The 19,177-nt window shown below is 42.5% G+C and overlaps 1 protein-coding gene across 6 annotated transcripts in view; it reads left to right on the plus strand.

The window, feature by feature from the left end:
* The window catches only part of MTUS1 (microtubule associated scaffold protein 1), a gene marked incomplete at its 5' end in the record, with an annotated part of 159,161 nt that extends 140,042 nt beyond the window's left edge, over positions 1–19,119 (plus strand). For 4 of the 6 annotated variants that reach the window (XM_082863767.1, XM_082863768.1, XM_082863769.1 and 1 more), the window contains 7 exons: positions 7,148–7,362; positions 8,814–8,919; positions 10,350–10,423; positions 10,578–10,673; positions 13,399–13,515; positions 16,040–16,137; positions 16,700–19,119. In XM_082863767.1, coding sequence (XP_082719893.1) covers positions 7,148–7,362; positions 8,814–8,919; positions 10,350–10,423; positions 10,578–10,673; positions 13,399–13,515; positions 16,040–16,137; positions 16,700–16,913 — 920 coding nt within the window. In that variant the 3' untranslated portion in view covers positions 16,914–19,119. The remainder of the gene's footprint in view (positions 1–7,147; positions 7,363–8,813; positions 8,920–10,349; positions 10,424–10,577; positions 10,674–13,398; positions 13,516–16,039; positions 16,138–16,699) is intronic. The other 2 variants (XM_082863771.1, XM_082863772.1) reach the window with 1 other exon arrangement.
* Between the last annotated feature and the right edge of the window lie 58 nt (positions 19,120–19,177).

The following is a 19,177-nucleotide window of genomic DNA, read 5'->3' on the forward strand; positions in this document are numbered from 1 at the left end:
ATGATCATTCCACAGACAGTCTGTGAAGACTCACTACAAAATAGAGCACTCTTTCACTTTATCCTCACCAAACTGTAAGGTTAGCAGAGCAGGTGATATTTAGTCCTACCTGGCGTATCAGGAAACTGATCTGCAGAGTTGGAAATGCTTGTTGTTGATAGTCTAGGTCCCTGCCCTTCTGTTGTTCTTTGGGCACCAGCCTCTCCACAAAGTAGCATTTTACTTTTTAAAAAGGGCTTCTTGGTTACTTTGTTCAGGTATATTATTTCCAATTTGAAGCAGATTAGACCCCAGTTTAAGAGAGTAACCAACACGGTCACTTGCCCTGGAAGTGTGTCATGAGCAGATTTCCCTTCAGAGAATAATACTATGAAACAATCGTGCTGCTATGATAGAAGGTTATGTCGCTATTTATGGTTCTGGGGCTGGGGTACAGGAGAAGTAACGTAAGATAGATATTTGTTTCCCCTTCCTTTTATACACAGGTGGCAGAGTATTAGACATGCTGTTCTGCACCTTGTTTTCTGCTTAGCATTTCTTAAAGATCAGTACACAGAGAACTTCCTCAATATGTTTTTAAACAGCTGTAAAATTATTTTTTGGAAACGATTCCATTATATAGATATACCATAATTAATTTAACCAGTTTCTTCACGGTGGACATTCGGTTGTTTGTAATGTTTTGCTCTTACAAAATATGCTCTAGTGAATAGCTTCGTATGTCCCTCATTTTATATGTGTGGGAGTATGTCCCACACATATATTCTTAATGGTGGAATTCCTGGGTCAGAGGAGTATGCAGAGAAAATGTCAGACAAACCCAAATTGAGGGACATTCTGTAAAATGCCTGACTTCAAAATTGACAAGATGATGAAAAGCAAGGAAAGACACATTCACAGATTAGAGAAGATGAGGGAAATGTGATGAGTAAATGCAGGTCGCTATCTTGGGTTGGAGCCTAGAACAGAAAGAAAGGACAAAGCTTGGAGTTGAGTTAATAATAATGTGCCAGTAAAATTGTTTCGACAAATGTCCTGTCATAATATATGACATCAGCATTAGGGGAAACTGGGAGAGAGGTATCCGGGAACTATTCTATCCTTACGAGTTTTATGAAAATCTAAAATTATTCCAAAAAAGTTTATTCTTAAAAAAGCGGGGGGGACATTAGTAGAAAAACTGCTGAAATTGGAATAAAGTCTGTAGTAGAGCTAATAGTATTGCTTCAACGTTAAAACCTTCGTATTGAAAAATGTCCTGGCTTTACATAAGATGGTAACATCTGGGGAACCTAGGTGAAGGGTATACGGGAGCTCTTGGTACTGTCTCTTTGTACCTTTTCTATCAATCTAATAAAATTATTCCACAATTATAAGTTGTTTTTTTTTTAAAAGCATGTCTGCCCTGAGAAGTGTGGGCTGTTAAAGGAGTGGAGGGGTGCCCAGAAATAAAAGCAGGTGAGGTGGCCGGAGAGAGAGACTGAGAGAGACCCAGAGGAGGCAGGAGAGGCTGGACCAGACACCCACCTCATTGCCCTCCTGGATGGTGCGGAGAAGGGAACCCTGCTCAAGGAAGGGCTGGCACTCACAGCAGGCCTGCTGGAAGCGTCTAGGGAGAGTGTGGGTGTACAGCTGGGGAATGAAGTCATCTTGCTTTCCTGTTTGTCTCTTCTTTCGGTCACGAACTCTTGTATGGCATCGTGAAACTTTGCATGAGCTTCTGAGGGACCTTACCTCCCTAGTTTTCTTGTTCTTTTTTCTCTTCCATATTTTATGTCTAATTTAGATAAAATTACCTAAAAGTTGGAGAAATTCTATTGCATATAATGCCAAGAACAGTAGTATTAGAAAGTGAAGCTTTGGGGTGGATGTGTACCCTGTCCTCGTGTGTGTGTGTGTGTGTGTGTGTTTACCTTCTTTGAATACTAGACGAGCAGTGCATCTTTGTAACTGTCACACTGTGTCATGGACACCGCTCACCGCCAAGCATGTCTTTGAGGACTCTTCAGACACATTTGAATCGGTGGACTTTGGCAAAGCTAGCAATAATAGCAGTAACATTTGTTGCATACTTAACTCTGGTCAGGCACCGGCCAAGCGCTTCACATATATTTTATTTAATCCTGCAGTGGAAGGCACTAATATTAGCGCCACTTTAAAAGTAAGGAAGTTCAGGCTTAGAAAGCTTAAGTCATTTGCTCAAATCACATAGCAGGTAAGTGGTGTGGCTGAGATTTGAACCTAAGTGTTTAGCCCTATTCTGTTAAGACATTTATTTATGTTCCTGAGAATTAAAGTATTTCTAGTTGTCTCATGACGAAAGCTGCTACTCAGATATAAAAATTAAGAAAGCCGTGTATCATTTCAAAAGAATACTAACAATTTAGGGCCATGGTTGTATCATGTTTTTCATTGTAAATAGCACATTTATCAGTCACCAAAGGGAAATTGGTCTCCATGAGATGGAAATAATAAAAATCTGACCCTTCCTCTTAGGAAAGGCCACCAGGACCAATGAGGTAATGGCTGTACTTCACTCCTGGGGAAAACTCCTAAAGGACCCAGGACGAAGCCAGTTCTCTTCTCAAGGTTATATTTGATTCAGGCATTGGACCTTCTGTAGATGTCATCCAAATAATCGAAAAGGAAAAATTTCAAGCATTTCACCACTTATGAAATATTTTTTCCTTGCTTAGTTATCCATGTTTTAAACTGTCAGGGAAGTGTCTCTCTGTTTTTCCTGTTCTGTCCTTGGCCTCGAATTCTTCTAAGGCCTGGTTCGTCTCAGGTTGAAATGTCAACTTCCAGCTTGTAATGTGGCCTTATGTTTTAGGGCTGATCTTTTTTTTTTTTTTTTTTTTTTTTGCGGTACACAGGCCTCTCACTGTTGTGGCCTCTCCTGCTGCGGAGCACAGGCTCCGGACGCACAGGCTCAGCGGCCATGGCTCACGGGCCCAGCCGCTCTGCGGCATGCGGGATCTTCCCGGACCGGGGCGCGAACGCGTGTCCCCTGCATCGGCAGGCGGACTCTCAACCACTGCGCCACCAGGGAAGCCCAGGGCTGATCTTGTAAATGAGTTGGTTTCTTTCTTTCGCTTCTTAATTCTGAAAACTCTGTTTCTCATTTTAATTAATAGGTTGCTGGAGAGAGCTTCTGCATTTTCCCAATATGGGCACAAAAATGATAATCCTTCAATTTTTCTGCAGGTAGTGGTCTCTTTGGTGTGCTTTATCACAGACGTGCTTTAAAAATTGTCTAATAGAATGATTAAAACAGTAAGGACAAAAGGACTACTTTGTAGTCTGTGGATTTTGCATCCGTGCACTAACTTCATGCAAACAGTATCGCCTAACACTGTGCAAAAACTCCTTGCTTAGTCCGAATTCTGAAAGATTCATGTTTGATTTTGACTGTCTTGGGTGTTTGATTAATTGACTGAGAATTCTGGAGAATAAGCAAGGACGAGACAAAACTGAGAACAGGAGTAAGAGCCCAGCTGCATAGAAATCGCTCCTAAATTGAAATAAGTACACGGAAAAGTCCAGGACTGAAGCCCCAGCCTGGCGTCCCCGACTCCCGACGAGTATGTCCAGCCATCAGGGGTCCTGAGAACCCTTGATACAGCGTTGACATGTGTGTCCTTTAGAAAAGTATTTCACGAGTCTTTATGCCAGATAAGTGCTTCCCCAGGAGCCCAGGCCCGTTAACTCAAAGTAGAGCCATTTGTGTGAGGGATCACTTCAGCCCAGCTGTTCCTGCACAGCTGCAGGCTGATGTCACCACCTGGGGCCAGGCCTGCCTTGGGACTGTTGTCCTAACAGCAGTAACCACCGCTCCCCCGTCCGACCCATTTTTTTTTCCCTGTACCCTTCCTTCCCTGCTGTCCTCCCTTTACCTCTCTGCACAGTGGCCAACAAAATCAAACACTAGTTAAGCTTCTTTAAAAAAAAAAAAAAAAAAAAAAAGAGGAAACACCCTGTCCGGCCGCCAGTGTGAGTGAGAGAATTTCCATCTATCCTTTTTGATTTTAAAGTTATACAGTTACACATTCAGACTGACAGTCTTTGATTACAAGCAGATGTGTTGGAATCCGGCAGGTGCAGCACACTGCTAACGTCTACACGGAAGCTCTTCTAGTTTTTGGTTCACTTAGACATTTTATCTCAGATATGAGCCTTCAGATGAGCTAGAATTTTTTGTTTGTTTTGTTTTTTACTTTGCTGTTATCTGAAATCCTGAGGCAATTACGTCAGAAGGCTGTGTGAAATCAAGATTTCTCTGACTAGAAAAGCTATTTTGATGCCTTTATTGACTGTTCACAAATAGTTTTCTACTGCCTTCTTTCGTATAGAGCTGTAACGTGGAATTCACAGAAGGAGGCTTGTGGCCCTATCATTTTATTTGTATTATTTTGGAAAGGCAGTGGAAGCGAATACGTTTACCTCTTTGGCTAACATTTGCCTTCGTGAATCACTTTTTCCTCCTTTGATAAATACGTAGTGATATGAGGAGCATATTCTGTGGCAATCAGCATGGCCATCATCTTTTAATAAATTCTTTTAAGGAAAAAAATCACTTCCCAAACAGAGTCCCAAAGGCCTGAGTTGTTGGTGATGTTGATGACCTCTGTAATCTGGCCTACACGTGCCTTGCTGAGTCTTCTCTCCAACTTTTCTGCCTTGGGAATGTTCTAGCTCCCAAGGTGCACTGTGCAGGCTCCCCATTGCTCATCGTGGAATACAGTTTTTACCCTCGATATCAGGGTAGTAGTTCTTGCTTTGTTTTTGCCTTTACTGTGAGTTCAGTAAACGTTTGTGGGTTTATCTGAATTTTAAGGGTGCTCTTTAGCAGACACTATGCTTGTCATTATTTCAATATGACTTATTTTACTTCTGAAGGAATACTGATATGGGACAAGTAGGGGCTGGTATTTCTACTGCCATGTGGCATATTCCCAAGAAAACAAGTCTACATCATTGCCCGAAATCCATCCCGGGAGCCAGCCAATTTCCCACTACTTAGGTCAGAATAATCATTGATCTAAACTATCCTCTTCTCCTCCCTAAAACAACCTTTTTCCTTCCACTACTCCACAAATACATATTCCTTACCAAAAGAGACATAAGGATTACTTTATAATAAACAGACTTACCAGTACCCATTTTGCATGAATCCATGGGCACTCTGGGGTGATGAGAACATGCATCCTCCTTACAGAGTAGCACTCCTTTCCCCCATATCTAACATAAGGACAGGAAGGCTGCAAAAGTCCAAAGTCAGGCTTCCCAAGAAATGATAGAACTCTTTCAGGATTTTTAAAAAATTTTTATTGGCATATAGTTGATTTACAATGTTGTGTTAGTTTCTGGTGTACAGCAAAGTGAATCAGTTATATATATACATCTATCCACTCTTCTTTAGATTCTTTTCCCATGTAGGCCATTCCAGAGTATTGAGTAGAGTCCCCTGTGCTATACAGCAGGTTCTTATTAGTTACCTATTTTATATATAGTAGTGTGTGTATGTCAGTCCCAATCTCCCAATTTATCCCTCCCCCACCATCCCCTGATAACCATAGATTTGTTTTCTACATCTGTGACTCTACTTCTATTTTGTAAGTTCATTTGTACCCATTTTTTTTTTACATTCCACATATAAGCGATATCATATGATATTCATCTTTCTGTGTCTGACTTACTTCACTATGACAATCTCTAGGTCCATCCATGTTGCTGCAGATGGCATTATGTCATCCTTTTTTATTGCTGAGTAATATTCCATTGTATATATGTACCACATCTTCTTTATCCATTCATCTGTCGATGGACTCTTAGGTTGCTTCCATGACCTGGCTATTGTAAATAGTGCTGCAATGAACATTGGGGTGCATGTATCTTTTTGAATGGTGGTTTTCTCCAGGTATATGCCCAGGAGTGGGATTACTGGGTCATATGGTAGTTCTATATTTAGGGTTTTTTTTTAATTAATTTATTTTATTTTTGGCTGCCTTGGGTCTTCATTGCTGCGCACGGGCTTTCTTTAGTTGCTGTGAGTGGGGGCTACTCTTTGTTGCGCTGTGCATGCTTCTCATTGCGGTGGCTTCTCTTGTTGCAGAGCCTGGGCTCTAGGCACATGGGCTTCAGTAGTTGCAGCACACAGGCTCAGTAGTTGTGGCTCACAGGCTTAGTTGCTCCAAGGCATGTGGGATCTTCCCAGACCAGGGGTCAACCCGTGTCCCCTGCATTGGCAGGCAGATTCTTAACCACTGCACCACCAGGGAAGTCCCCTTCCGCCCATTTTTTGATTGGGTTATTTGGGTACTTTTGATATTGAGCTGCATGAGCTGTTTGTATATTTTAGAGATTAATCCCTTGTCGGTTGCTTCATTTGCATATATATTCTCCCATTTCTTTCAGGATTTATTATAGTCTGTGTGGGTATGTGTTTATGTGCAAGCTCTGCAAGGTATTGTTAGTACTTCTGTTTTTGGTAGTGGTAGTGAAGAGTTAGTATGCTCTGATTTTATGTTTATCAAATTACTTTGCCTTTTAAAAATGTTACCCTTTCAATATATTTACATTGTATTGTAGCTTCTCAATGTATTTTTCCTAAAGTTTTTATGTTCTGGTGATTTGTGTTCAGTATATTCTAGTATTTTGTTTTTATTACTATATTTTTGAAGTAACGAGTTTAAATTGGCTCCAACTGCATACAAGCTTAACGTCTATTTATTGCTTCTCTCTGGTCTTACCTGCTCCTTCTACATCTCGGCTGCCTCCTCTAGTGGCTGGCCCGCCTTAGAGACGCCTTGGCCAATCAGAGCCTCCTCTCGTTACAGCCCCTGCACTGATTGGTCACCATGAGAAAGGGTGCTCTTCACTTGGGAACCTGGCTCTGCTCAAGGACTTCTCTTACTGCTTGATAGACAGTTGGCTTTTTGCTGCCAGAGACCATTTCCTCTCATTCCCTTTTATCGTTCATTTCTATACTATTATGTTTGAAAATCTGGTCCTGAGAGATTCGAGTACTCTGAGAGCCCTTTGTTTATGCTTCCAGAGTCATCACATCTGTGTGTGAATGTTATGAATTTAGGACATTTAGCAGGTTAAGTGTCATTTTCCCTTTTCTTTTTCCATCTCTTTTCAGTCACTGCTTCAACCACCTGTGAGAAGTTAGAAAAAGCCAGGAATGAGTTGCAAATAGCTTATGAAGGATTTGTCCAGAAGCTAAACCAGCAGCACCAGACTGATCTAACAGAGCTGGAGAATCGGCTTAAAGAATTTTACACCGGGGAGTGTGAAAAGCTTCAGAATATCTACATCGAAGAAGCAGAGAAGTACAAAACTCAGTTACAGGAGCAGGTCTGTGCTTTTAGAACCTGCGCGTGTGCTTGGCTGTGGCTATTAATTTGAATTATGACTGTTGTCTGATGATGGCCTTGCTTTGATGACCTTCTCTTTGTTGGACATCCCTTGATGAACTTCTTTAAATTTTAAACAAATGAAAAGTTTTTTAAATTAAATTTTTTATGATCAAAGCAATGTACATATGTTGAGCGAAAGATCAGAAGAAAAAAAGATAAAATTTAAAACAACCCTTTAAAAAAATTTTTTAATTGAAGTATAGCTGTACAAGATTATATGTTACAGGTGTACAATACAGTGATTCACAATTTTTAAAGATTATAACTCTATTTATAGTTATTATAAACTATTGGCTGTGCTCCCCATGTCGTACAATATCCTTCTAGCTTGTTTTATACCTAATAGTTTGTACCTCTTACTCCTCTACCCCTATCTTGCCCCTCCCCCTTCCCTCTCCACACTGGTAACCACTAGTTTGTTCTCTATATCTGTGAGTCTGCTTCTTTTTTGTTATGTTCACTAGTTTGTTGTATTTTTTAAATTCCACGTATAAGTGATATCATACAGTATTTGTCTTTCTCTGTCTTATTTCACTTAGCATCATGGCTCTCCACTTTGCTGCAAATGGAAAATGTCATTCTTTTTTATGGCTGAGTAGTGGTCCATATATATATATATATATATATATATACACACACACACGCACACATACCTATATATGTGTGTGTGTATATATATAGAGTGTATCACATTTTCTTTATCCATTCATCCGTTGATGGACATTTAGGTTGTTTCCATATGTTGACAATTATAAATAATGCTGTGAACATTGGGGTGCATGTATCTTTTCAAATTAGTGTTTTTGTTTCTTTTTGGATATATTTTAAAAAATAAAACATCCCTTTATCCTACTACCTAGAAATAATCCCTTTGCAAACATTCTGGTGCTGCTAAAACATTGGCTTGCATTTCTTCTTCTTTTTTAAAATGGCTCTTGTTTAATAACTCGTATTTTTCCCTTAATGGTATATCCTAAACCTCTCTTTAATTTCCTTGTTCCCATTTAAAATCAGTTTTTCATTTAGCTGATATTTACACAGTGCCAACTATATGCCAGGCATGTGCTAGGGACCGAGAATATAGAGGCCAACATGACAGCTGTAGAGCTTACATGGTCCTGTCACCATGGAAGGTATCCTCGTTCCGTATGGTGGACTCAGCCCTTTCCATCCATGAACCCTGGAGAGCTGCGTGTTGTGTTCCTGAGGCACGGTGGACTGGAGCATAGGGACTGGCAAACCCCAGTTGGGTTGTTCTTTACTTGTGTCTGGTAGGCCTTAGACTTGAATGCAAGCTCATGTGTCAGATTTCCTAATGCTGCTGCTTATTATTCACCTTAGGACTTTTTATTGATAAACTATTGTTTTGGTTTGGTTTTTTTCTTATAGTTTGACAACTTAAGTGCTGCCCATGAAACCTCAAAGTTGGAAATTGAAGCAAGCCACTCAGAGAAAATAGACTTGATAAAGAAGGCCTATGAAGCCTCCCTTTCAGGCAAGGATGCTTTTTCTATTGAAATAGAATAAAAGCTAGTGGAACAGCGTGATATGTTTTAAAACGGAAATGATTCAAAACTTGCCCCTCTAGAGAATACCCTGTGGTATTCCGTTTGGAGTGTTTTTTGGTTTCTTTTTGCACTGTTCATTGTGAGGAGATCCCCTTTCCCCTAAGGATGCAAATAATAGTTTGTTATAAATGCCAGTCTTTTAGGAAATATAGTTTTGGGGTTTTTTTTTTTAATTTATTTTTTGGCTTTGTTGGGTCTTCATGGCTGCTGGGCCTTCTCTAGTTGCGGCAAGCAGGGGCTACTCTTTGTTGCAGTGTGTGGGCTTTTCCCTGCGGTGGCCTCTCTTGTTGCGGAGCACGGGCTCTAGGTGCATGGGCTCAGTAGTTGTGGCACGCGGGCCCAGTAGTTGTGGCTCGCGGGCTCTAGAGCGCAGGCTCAGTAGTTGTGGCGCACGGGCTCAGTTGCTCCGTAGCATGTGGAATCTTCCCGGACCAGGGCTTGAACCCGTGTCCCCTGCATTGGCAGGCAGATTCTTAACCATTGCCCCATCAGGGAAGTCCCCCTTTTAGGAACTAGAATGAACTTTTAAGGAACTTCAAGGCCCTTTTGGTAATAGTTGTGCTTGACCACTCCAGATCCTGGGAAGGTGAAAGTGTCAGTTTATATCCTGACCGTGGTGAAGGGTCCATGCCAGGCACTTCACACCAGCACTGCTGTGAAATGTAGATGGCATTTGTTGAATAAAAAGATGTGTTTTATTACTTCATCGTGATTGGACGGGTTGAAATTAAAGGAAAAGAATAAGAAGCCATTTTTTACAGAAGATAAGTGCCCATGTAGCTGAAGTCGTTACACCGAACCCATTGCATCTACAGAGAAACATATGGACACGTGGTGAGAACTGACCCTGTGAACTCTGTCAGGGGCCTTCTCATCAGAAAGACAGACTTGTTGTGTGAGGTCAGAGAAGAGAACATGTAAAAGTGACTGGCCCAGGGTAGATGTTGGGTAAACATTGTTTTTCTTCCTTCCTGCTGGAGATGGGTTTAATTTGAGACTTCTGTTTGGTTCGTGAAGGGCAACTGGAACAGAGCACGGGGCCTCCTGACCAGGAGTCTGAAGGCCAGTGTTTGACCGCCCCCATCCCCATTGCCCCCAGGCGTGCTCTTTGTTCCCTGAGGTCTTTTGGCCTCTCTGGGCCTCTATGTTCTCATTTATAAAATGGGAATTATCTGCCCTACTCACCTCATGGGCTAATTTGAGAACAAGTCGTTTAATTTCTACAACAGTGCCGTACAAATATAAAGTAGTGTAGGCGCAGCGCCTCACAATCAACTGTTGCATCCCTGTGCTATAATGACTGTAGAATACAGTGATCTCGTAGGATGTTATTGACTCAAAAACATATCACTTCCAGAGATCAAGAAAAGCCATGAAATGGAAAAGAAATCACTTGAGGATTTGCTTTACGAGAAGCAGGAGTCACTAGAGGTAGGTAAATCTCAACCACCACCACCGCTCCTGCCCACCTTCCCATCATCATTCTTGACGCTTGTATGGTTTGGGTACGTTTCTGTGCACATTTGCAATGTTTCTGGTGCCCGCTTGTTTACTTACGTTCCACATTTCACTGTTTGTGTTTTAGAAACAAATCAATGGTTTGAAGAGTGAAAATGACACTTTAAATGAAAAGTTGAAATCAGAAGAACAAAAAAGAATATCAAGAGAGAAAGCAAATTTAGTAAGTTGCGTATGCTCCCCCATCACTAGTGAATTTTTCTTCTGCTTAGCTGTCTTTTAGAGTCAGTTAAGTGTTCAGCAGCTAGAGAAACAGTATGGGTTTGGAATCTTTTTCATATCTTGCAGTATGACTTTTAAACTGTATAAAGTGGCTGCTTTGGTTACTGGTGTCTTTTTAATTCTAAAAACTGACATAGCTGAAATCCAATATATTGCAAGTGATCTAAGCTAATACCTATAGGAAGACAGGAAAACTATCAATTAGGGTCAGGGTTTTATGTAAAGACTTCATTTTTTAATTAACTTGCTATATTGTGATATAATTTACATACCACGATATTCACCCTTCTAAAATATACAATTCAGCAGTTTACAAGTTATACCTTGGTCACCAGGATCTAATTACAGAACACTTTTATCACCCGCCCCCAAAAGACACCCTGTACCCTTTAGCAGTCATTCCCCATTTCCCCCCCAAACTCCCTAGCCCTACGGGATCACCAGTCTCCTTTCTGTTTCTCTCCATGTACCTGTTCTAGAGATTTCATTGACATGAAATTGTGCTATATGCAGCTTTTTGTGTCAGCTTCTTTCCCTCAGCTTATGTTCTCAAGGTTCGGGCATATTGTAGCAGGTACAGACATTTCATTCCTTTTTATGGCTGAACAATATTTCATTGTATGGATAATCCTCACTTTTAAAAGTTATTTATTTACGGATGGCTGTGTTGGGTCTTAGTTGCTGTGCACGGGCTTTCTCTAGTTGCGGCGAGCGGGGGCTTCTCTTCCTTGCCGTGCGCGGCCTTCTCATTGCGGTGGCGTCTCTTGTTGCGGAGCACGGGCTCTAGGTGCACAGGCTTCAGTAGTTGTGGCATGCGGGCTCAGTAGTTGTGGGCTAAGCACACAGGCTTAGTTGCTCCATGGCATGTGGGATCTTCCTGGACCAGGGATCGAACCCATGTCCCCTGCATTGGAAGGCGGATTCTTAACCACTGCACCATCGGGGAGGTCCAGTCCTCACTTTTGAAAACTACAAATTTCTCTGGTAAACTCAACTTTCTCTTGCAACTTGTATTCTTACTCCTCTGCATCCCCCCAACTTTTTTTTTTTTTTGCGGGGCGGGGGCTGCTTCTGTCTTTTCATTCCATGTATTTGTGTCTGGGGCTGCAGAAGCAGAGCTTTTGTGCCACTTAAGACCTGTCGCAACTCTCGAAGTACCTGGGTCCCTCAGTGAGCTCTTCTGCTATGTCAGTGAGAGACCCTCTAGACATTTGAATGCAAGTGGATGAGGTCCTATTCAGTGAAATTTCAAAGCTATTTATTCTGGAAGATTCTTAGAAAAATTCGATTGCAAAAGAAATCTGTAGACTTCACACGCAGGGTGTAAATCTTATGAGTGGTTCAGGGAACGCTTTTAAAGAGCTTCCTGATCCTGCAGCAGCTCCTGAAAAAGTTTGGAAGGGAAACAGGTTGAGCAAAGCAGGACTATCTCATGCCTTACCCCACCTAAGCCTGCCCAGGTTGTGGGAAAAGAGTGTGTATGAGAGTGAGGGAGAAAGGGCCAGGTGGCCGAGAAGTAGGAAAGGTGCAGTGGGAACGAGGCTGCATGCACTCTGACTTTAAAAATCAGCAACATGGGATTTGCTCTCTTCATGGTTTAAAAAAATCATGTGTAAAAGGATAACAGTATATGAAATGTAGGAAGTTTCTGGAAGAGCCCTGGAGTTGAGGATCGGGGGTTGGTCCCCACCCCAGCACTTTTGGGCCCTGAGCAGGTAGGTCGCTTGAGCTGTGCAATTCTGTCTCCTTCTGCGAAGTGAGGCGTTTAAGTGATCCCCAAGGGCACCTTCCCTGATTCGCCCTAAGGGTTGCTCCAGAGCGTTAACCACTGTCCAGGAGGATAGGTTTGATGATCGACACCACTGACTCTTGTCTGAGAAATTCCCTCGCTGAACACCAGATCAATAGATTTTGTGCCTTTAACTTGTGTCGTGCATTTTGGAAGGTTCACTTGAGTTTCAATAATTAAAGCAAGGAGTTGGGGAATCCACCCTGGTCTCGTGCTCTCAGAGGATGACCTCCCCTTAAATAGTGTTTATCTTGCATAGAATTTTCGCAGTGCACGTGCTCTATGCCATGTAGGTGTTCGGGTGTCACAAAATGATGGGGTGTTAATCCTGCTCTAGAAGTACGGCCAGGCTAACCTAGTCCCGTCATAGCGAACGTCCAAAAGACTCAGCACGTGATTGCCATTCCTCGTTTTCCAGAGAGCCCAATGAACACGCTGCCTGTTCATTCCTCATGATTTACTGACTTTGGATAGAGAGAACTATTGTTCCCTTTCTCCCCCCAGACACCTGGCCCGGACTTGGAATTGCGTACTCTCTAGCCAGAGTTCTGTTTTGTGTTGTAAGCTGTGGTTTTTATCTTACTTCCAGTAAAATATTTGGTGCTACCAATGTTTTTTGCATGTTAAGTTACTGATACGTGAGTGAAGTGTTTGTTTTCAAATGTGAAATGTTTTATTTCATTCTTAAGACCAAAGACTTTGAAGTTAAAGATGTCTTAACCCTTCTTTTCACCTTTCTTTGAAACTGCCGTAAGAAGGTTGATGTCTCTTGCTACTTGTTTAATTTCTAAATCTAATCAAATGTCTTTATATTAAGAGTTTGAACCATGTGATTGTGTTAAATGATCACAGCCATATCCTGCTGTGTGTTTTCCAGAAAAACCCTCAGATCATGTATCTGGAACAAGAGTTAGAAAGCCTGAAAGCTGTTTTGGACATCAAGAATGAGAAGCTACACCAACAGGACATCAAGTTAATGAAAATGGAGAAACTGGTACATTTCATTCAGAACCTTAAACGGGGTAATACCTGAGGCACAGGAACTGGCCTCTGAACTAGACCTGTGGAATTGTCTTAATTGCTATTTAAAGATAGGAGAGGTAGAAGAGGTTAATGGAATCTTCTATTCCATTGTCAGCTTAAGGCTTATTCATTGCTACCTTCTAGAACATATTTTTCAAGGAACGTATAAAAGGTAGCATTCAGTGTTTGGAAAAATGACAGCTCGCGAGTGTCTCCCGTTTCAGTGGTCTGGGAATATCCACCTGCATAAGAAGAATTTTTAAATAATGTAAAAGCCGTCCTTTAATACACTACCACCTCTGGGTGGGTTTCTTTTGCTCAAAACTGTTGAGTACATAAATTAATTCCATCAGAGCAATTGAATCTTGCTATCTAAATTCTTCATCTTCATGTGAATTAGACTGTGATAAAAGAATTGCCCTTTTATAAAAGTAATCTGGTTGTACAAGTAGCCAGCACTATGCAAAATATGAATAAAGTTTAGTTTACGGCCTTTAGGGCAGAACGGATGTTAGCATGTGATGAGCCCATCCAGGACTGCGTGTGTGAGCAGCGAGCGCAGTGCCCTGTGAGCCTTGGTCCAGCCCTGGAACGCGACTGCTAAGAGCCAGGAGTCTAGCCAAGCCTGCAGGGTTTGCCGCGGCAGCATAGGTGTTCCCAGCCAGTGCTGTACTTTGTACACCACTTTTGACTGTGCCAGGCCCCTCGCACTGCTTTGTCCCTTCTCTCCCTAATTATGGGCAACTCAGTGTTGAGTAGGTACCTCAGTTCAAACCCAAACCAGCCCTGGACAGTAGGGAGCATGGAAGTCACTCATCATTAGTTTGTTTGGTTTTTGGTGTTTGGTTTTCTTCTAGAGACTATTACCTATCAAGGGAGGTAAGAGCTAAGCCCCCAGGTGGATAGATGGGCACTTTGAATGACCAGGAAGTTTTGTTTTTGTAAAGGAAGGAAAGAACTCATGGTCTATTAATGGGCCCAACCTAGTATATACACCAGTTCCTGCCAAAGGTCATCCTGTTGTATCAGGTCTCATGACTGCCAATGTGGCCATCAACAGTGACTCAGGCAATCCTGTTAATGATTGGTTGCCCTATATGCCATGCACACATCAAAACTCTTCAAACCATCATGTGCAGTAAGAACAGGCTCTGCTGTAAAATTACTCATAGGTCTTGATCTTTGCTGATCCACAAGTATTTCCGTCCCTTGCCATGCCCAAGAGACTAGTCAGCATGGCATGGTGTATAGGCAGAAGAAGGGTTAATCCAAGGACAGACAGGTAAACCCACTGTTACCTTGTTTACTTGTAAGCTCCAGGCCTGTATTGAAAATAAGCCACTTAGAAAGCAAGGAGGCTTTCTCGGTGTAAAAACTAGCTCCGCTGATAATTAGCTCTAAGAGTGAAATTCCAGGGCTAGTTTCCTCTCCAGTAAAATGAGGAAGTGGATGAGATTAATATTTTAAGGCTAATTCCTACCCACAGTCTTTAATTCCAGATTTTCCCACCTCATGTTTTTATCTTGAACTCCTTTATACTTCCTGGAAATTCCAATGCCCCCTTTTTCTTACACGCTAGTCACATTTGTTTTGGATATTTCACTTGGTTGGCTTGTCCTAAGCTTTTTCTGGATAATAAGATGTTAAGAACAGTAGGACTGCAAACTAAGAGCCTAGTCACGGGCAGCAGTGACAGGGACTTAGAGCTGTGACGTCGCCTCCGAGCAAGAAATCAAATCTTACCTTTAGAGACTAAGCAGGGATGTCACTGGCAGTTCGTCGTGTTAACTGATTCAGCGTCTTCTGGGCTTTTATCCTGCACTCTCTCAACGGAGCAGCTTGTTTTCCTTGAAAGTTTAGCCCGGGCAAGCCCTAGGCAAACAAGCGTGTCTTTAGTTCAGCCAAGGAGGAGCGCTTTCTGCAGTGTCACCTGCTGATTTGAAGGCTCTGCAGAGCTTTGTGGATTGCCTTATGTGACCACTCGGAGGTAGGTGCTGAAGAGTAACCGGGAGACCATGATTAAAGTCATATTAAACATTGCCACGAACTGAATTTTCATCAAACGTGGGATTTTTTTTTTCTCTCAGAATTTACCGTAAGAAGCTGTGGTGCCTCTGATAAAGAAAACGGCCGCTAGGTAGCCAGTGTTTATCACCTTGAACCTGAAAGAGGCACAGCCCCCGAGGGTTGCCGAAGGCAGGGCACCAATTCTTGGGAATTCTGAAGCAATGTGAACTTGAACAAATCACTAACCCCCTGGGTTTGTCCATTTTCAAGTGGCCTGGCATACCTTTAAAAAGGAATATCCACGTGCTCTGTTTTGCTGCAGTAGATTCTTTTTGCAGTGCGTCAGTGTAGAGACAGTCAACATGCCATTAAACTTGCCCGAATGAAATCTCTCCAGTGTGTGCCGGTGTCAGGAAGGCACCTTAGGGAAATAAGGGGCTTTATGTAATTTTTAATGTATAAATGTTGGTACTCTTGTTGACACCAAGGTGGACAACAACACAGCACTGGTGGACAAACTGAAGCGATTCCAGCAGGAGAATGAAGAATTAAAAGCTCGGATGGACAAGCACATGGCAATTTCAAGGTAAAAATAAAACTGTCTTATTTTCCCCGAGCTCCTCCCTTCCTGAAACATCGAGTGTTACTTTCTCACCACACTCCACCCATGCCCCTCCTGGAAATGCAACAGCAGCGGGTAGTTAACGAGGTTCTGATTTCTATCCGGAAAAATACGATTGTAGCATTTAGTGCCTTTACCACAGTGGCGTGGACCAAAGGCTGAGTCCTCAGCGGGCAAGCCTTCCCTTCCCTTTCAGAGAAGGACCACCACGAGACCAAACAGGAAACAGCCCCACACATAGGAGGGTCTTAAGACATGCAGTATAGCTGTGGGAGCATCACTCACCCTACTATGAAATTGCCCCAAAGTGCAGCTTTTTCTTTGGCTCTAGGTCACACTTCCCGGGTTTCTCTGCCAGCCCAGTACCCATGCACGGTAGCTCCTTTTATTCCAAAGAGATCATTTGGGGCTCTCAAATTTAAAATAGTAAGATTTTTTTCAACCTTTAAAAAAAAAAGAAAGAAGCAATCAGAGTCACAGGATTTCTGGCTTTTTTTTTTTTTTTTTTTTTTTTTTTGTCTTCCAGGCAACTTTCCACGGAGCAGGCCGTCTTGCAGGAGTCGCTGGAGAAGGAGTCCAAAGTCAACAAGCGCCTCTCCATGGAGAACGAGGAGCTGCTGTGGAAGCTGCACAACGGGGACCTGTGCAGCCCCAAGAGGTCCCCCACGTCACCCGCCATCCCCTTCCAGTCACCGCGGAACTCCGGCTCCTTCCCCAGCCCCAGCGTCTCGCCCAGATGACCTTCCTGGGAGCTGGAGACAGACTGCGTTTCTGCAGTACTGACCCACCCACAATCGTGGGGGTAGGGGGCGGGGCTGGAGCCACCTTTGCTGACACGCACAGCCTGTCCTAGAACTGGAAAGTCATGGCCCGAACCGGCCCCTTCCAGACAAGACCAGAACTCTGGAGGAAGACGTCCGACTCGGTCCAGGAGACTCCTCCCCAAACGATGCTGTCGGAATGGATCTACGTGGACGCTGTTGCACAAAGCACTTACGGAACGAGAAGATCTTGTTCGTTGCCTTTTTCACCTACGCATAAAGGGGAAAACTCTCAGGGGCCTGTTAAGATAAAGATTTATATAACCTTTGTAACGTTCTTCACCACAGACACCTTCTTGTGATTTACATTTTGGTCTGACTGGGGATGTGTGAATGAAGTGGATGTAACCGAGTGTCACGTGTCTGATGCTGCCTCCTTTGCTGAGTCTGTCTAGAGATGTGCTAATCAAATAGTCAGTGTATGCATCTCTGCAAAAGCCATAGAAGAAAGAGCAGTAGTTGCTAGAACTAGAATTCTTTACCACCAACCCTGCTCAGCCCTTTGCCATGGGGGGGGAGAGGGAGAGACACAAAGAGCTCTGACTTGCCCACGTCTGTTCATGCTTTGCATCCTTTCAGAGTAACTTGTGGGCAGCCTTTCAGTGTTCAGCCATGTCAGTTGGAACTAGCTAGATTTTTTAAACTTACCCATGTGGGCGTAAAATACTACAATCCATTTTCTCAGGCTATGAGCAAACGTAGAACCCTAATTTTGCTTTTAAAAAAATGTGTATAAAGAAAGGGCAGTACCCATGGATTGCTTTCTGCCTTATTTTTATCTTGATCTGAGCTATCCTCAGTGATTTCAACTGGCTGCTTCTCTCCCACTATCCCCATTCCCCCCTCTCCTTTCTCCCCCATCCAGAGCCACAAAAGCAAACCTTCTACCTCCTTCCTACTTTTTCTCTGGGACAAGGAATATGCTTTTCCAGAGCCAGCTCATCTTCAAGGTGCTGAACCACTTTCCAAATAGACCAAGGCCTGGATCCGACAGTATAAAATTTGGGAAATCCTAGAGAGATTAAAGAATGAAAAGGAGTCATTGGCTCGCAGAACTAAGAAAGATAGGACTCAGTGCTTATGGATGAACATGAGCACCTTGATATAGAATAAAACAGTCTCTGGAGATAATGCTAAACTTCCACGTACCTTTGAGGAGTCCTTCTGTCCTTGGGAAGGTAGCAGAATGACCAGCTGATGAGAGAAGAATGTGGCTTGTACAATTCTTCTCCAATTTGCATTTCAATTTCTTTTCAAAACTTCACTTATTACCTCCCCCACTTCTGAGACTTTGGGGGAGGTGGAAGGAAGAACTGTGGCTTTTTTCTTTCTCCCTGCATGTGTCAAGCTTGTGCTGTATTTACTAATCAGCATTACTGATGTTCGATGGCTGTACAGATAAGCGCTATAGTAAGAACAGATTCAGGCTACTAGAGGTGGACCTTTGAGTTGACATTTACATATACACTACAAAGCAGATTGATATTCATGATGCATGGTTTTTTGTTTGTTTTTGTTTTACTAGTGATTGTGTCTGAAGTTTTTAACCTCCAACCGTTGATTATGTGTGTAACCTTCCATGTTTGTTTCTGATAAATGGGAACGTAGGTTCACTGCCACCTCCTGGAATCTCTCTGCTCACCTTTCCAAGTTGTTCTCAATGTCCTTAGCCAAAGTTGGGTTTGCCATCCTTTCCCTGCACATGGTCAATCTCGTGCTGTTCCCTGCTGTGCTCCATGCCATTTAGGTGTCTGGGGAAATGATCCTTACACAGTTAATATAAAATGTCTTCAGAGAATGGGAGACAACAGGAGAGAAGATAGGAAACAAAACACGGAACTGTAAAATTATCTTCAAACCAAATGTTATCACTTAGGATGCAAAATGTTGGCACGTCATAAAAATACGGATGTGTAAACAACTGTAGTTGTGCTCAGTTTGTAGTGATGGAAAGTATTTTACTTTGATCAAATAAATAATGCTGGAATATTCAATAGAAGAATTGCATCCTCTGACATACTTCACCCTCCAAAGTGTTACCCAGTTTATAGCAGCACAGGAATTGACATCGTGTCTCCTTCTTAACCTATTTCCCAGGAATTTCCAGTGCAACCACAAAATTGGTCATGGGCTGAAATTTGGCTCACAGAGCTAGACTTAGAGCTTTTCTTTTCTAAATTCAA

This window comes from Leucopleurus acutus (genome assembly GCF_964270905.1).
Source record: "Leucopleurus acutus genome assembly, chromosome: 21".
NCBI classification, from domain to species: Eukaryota; Metazoa; Chordata; class Mammalia; order Artiodactyla; family Delphinidae; genus Leucopleurus; species Leucopleurus acutus.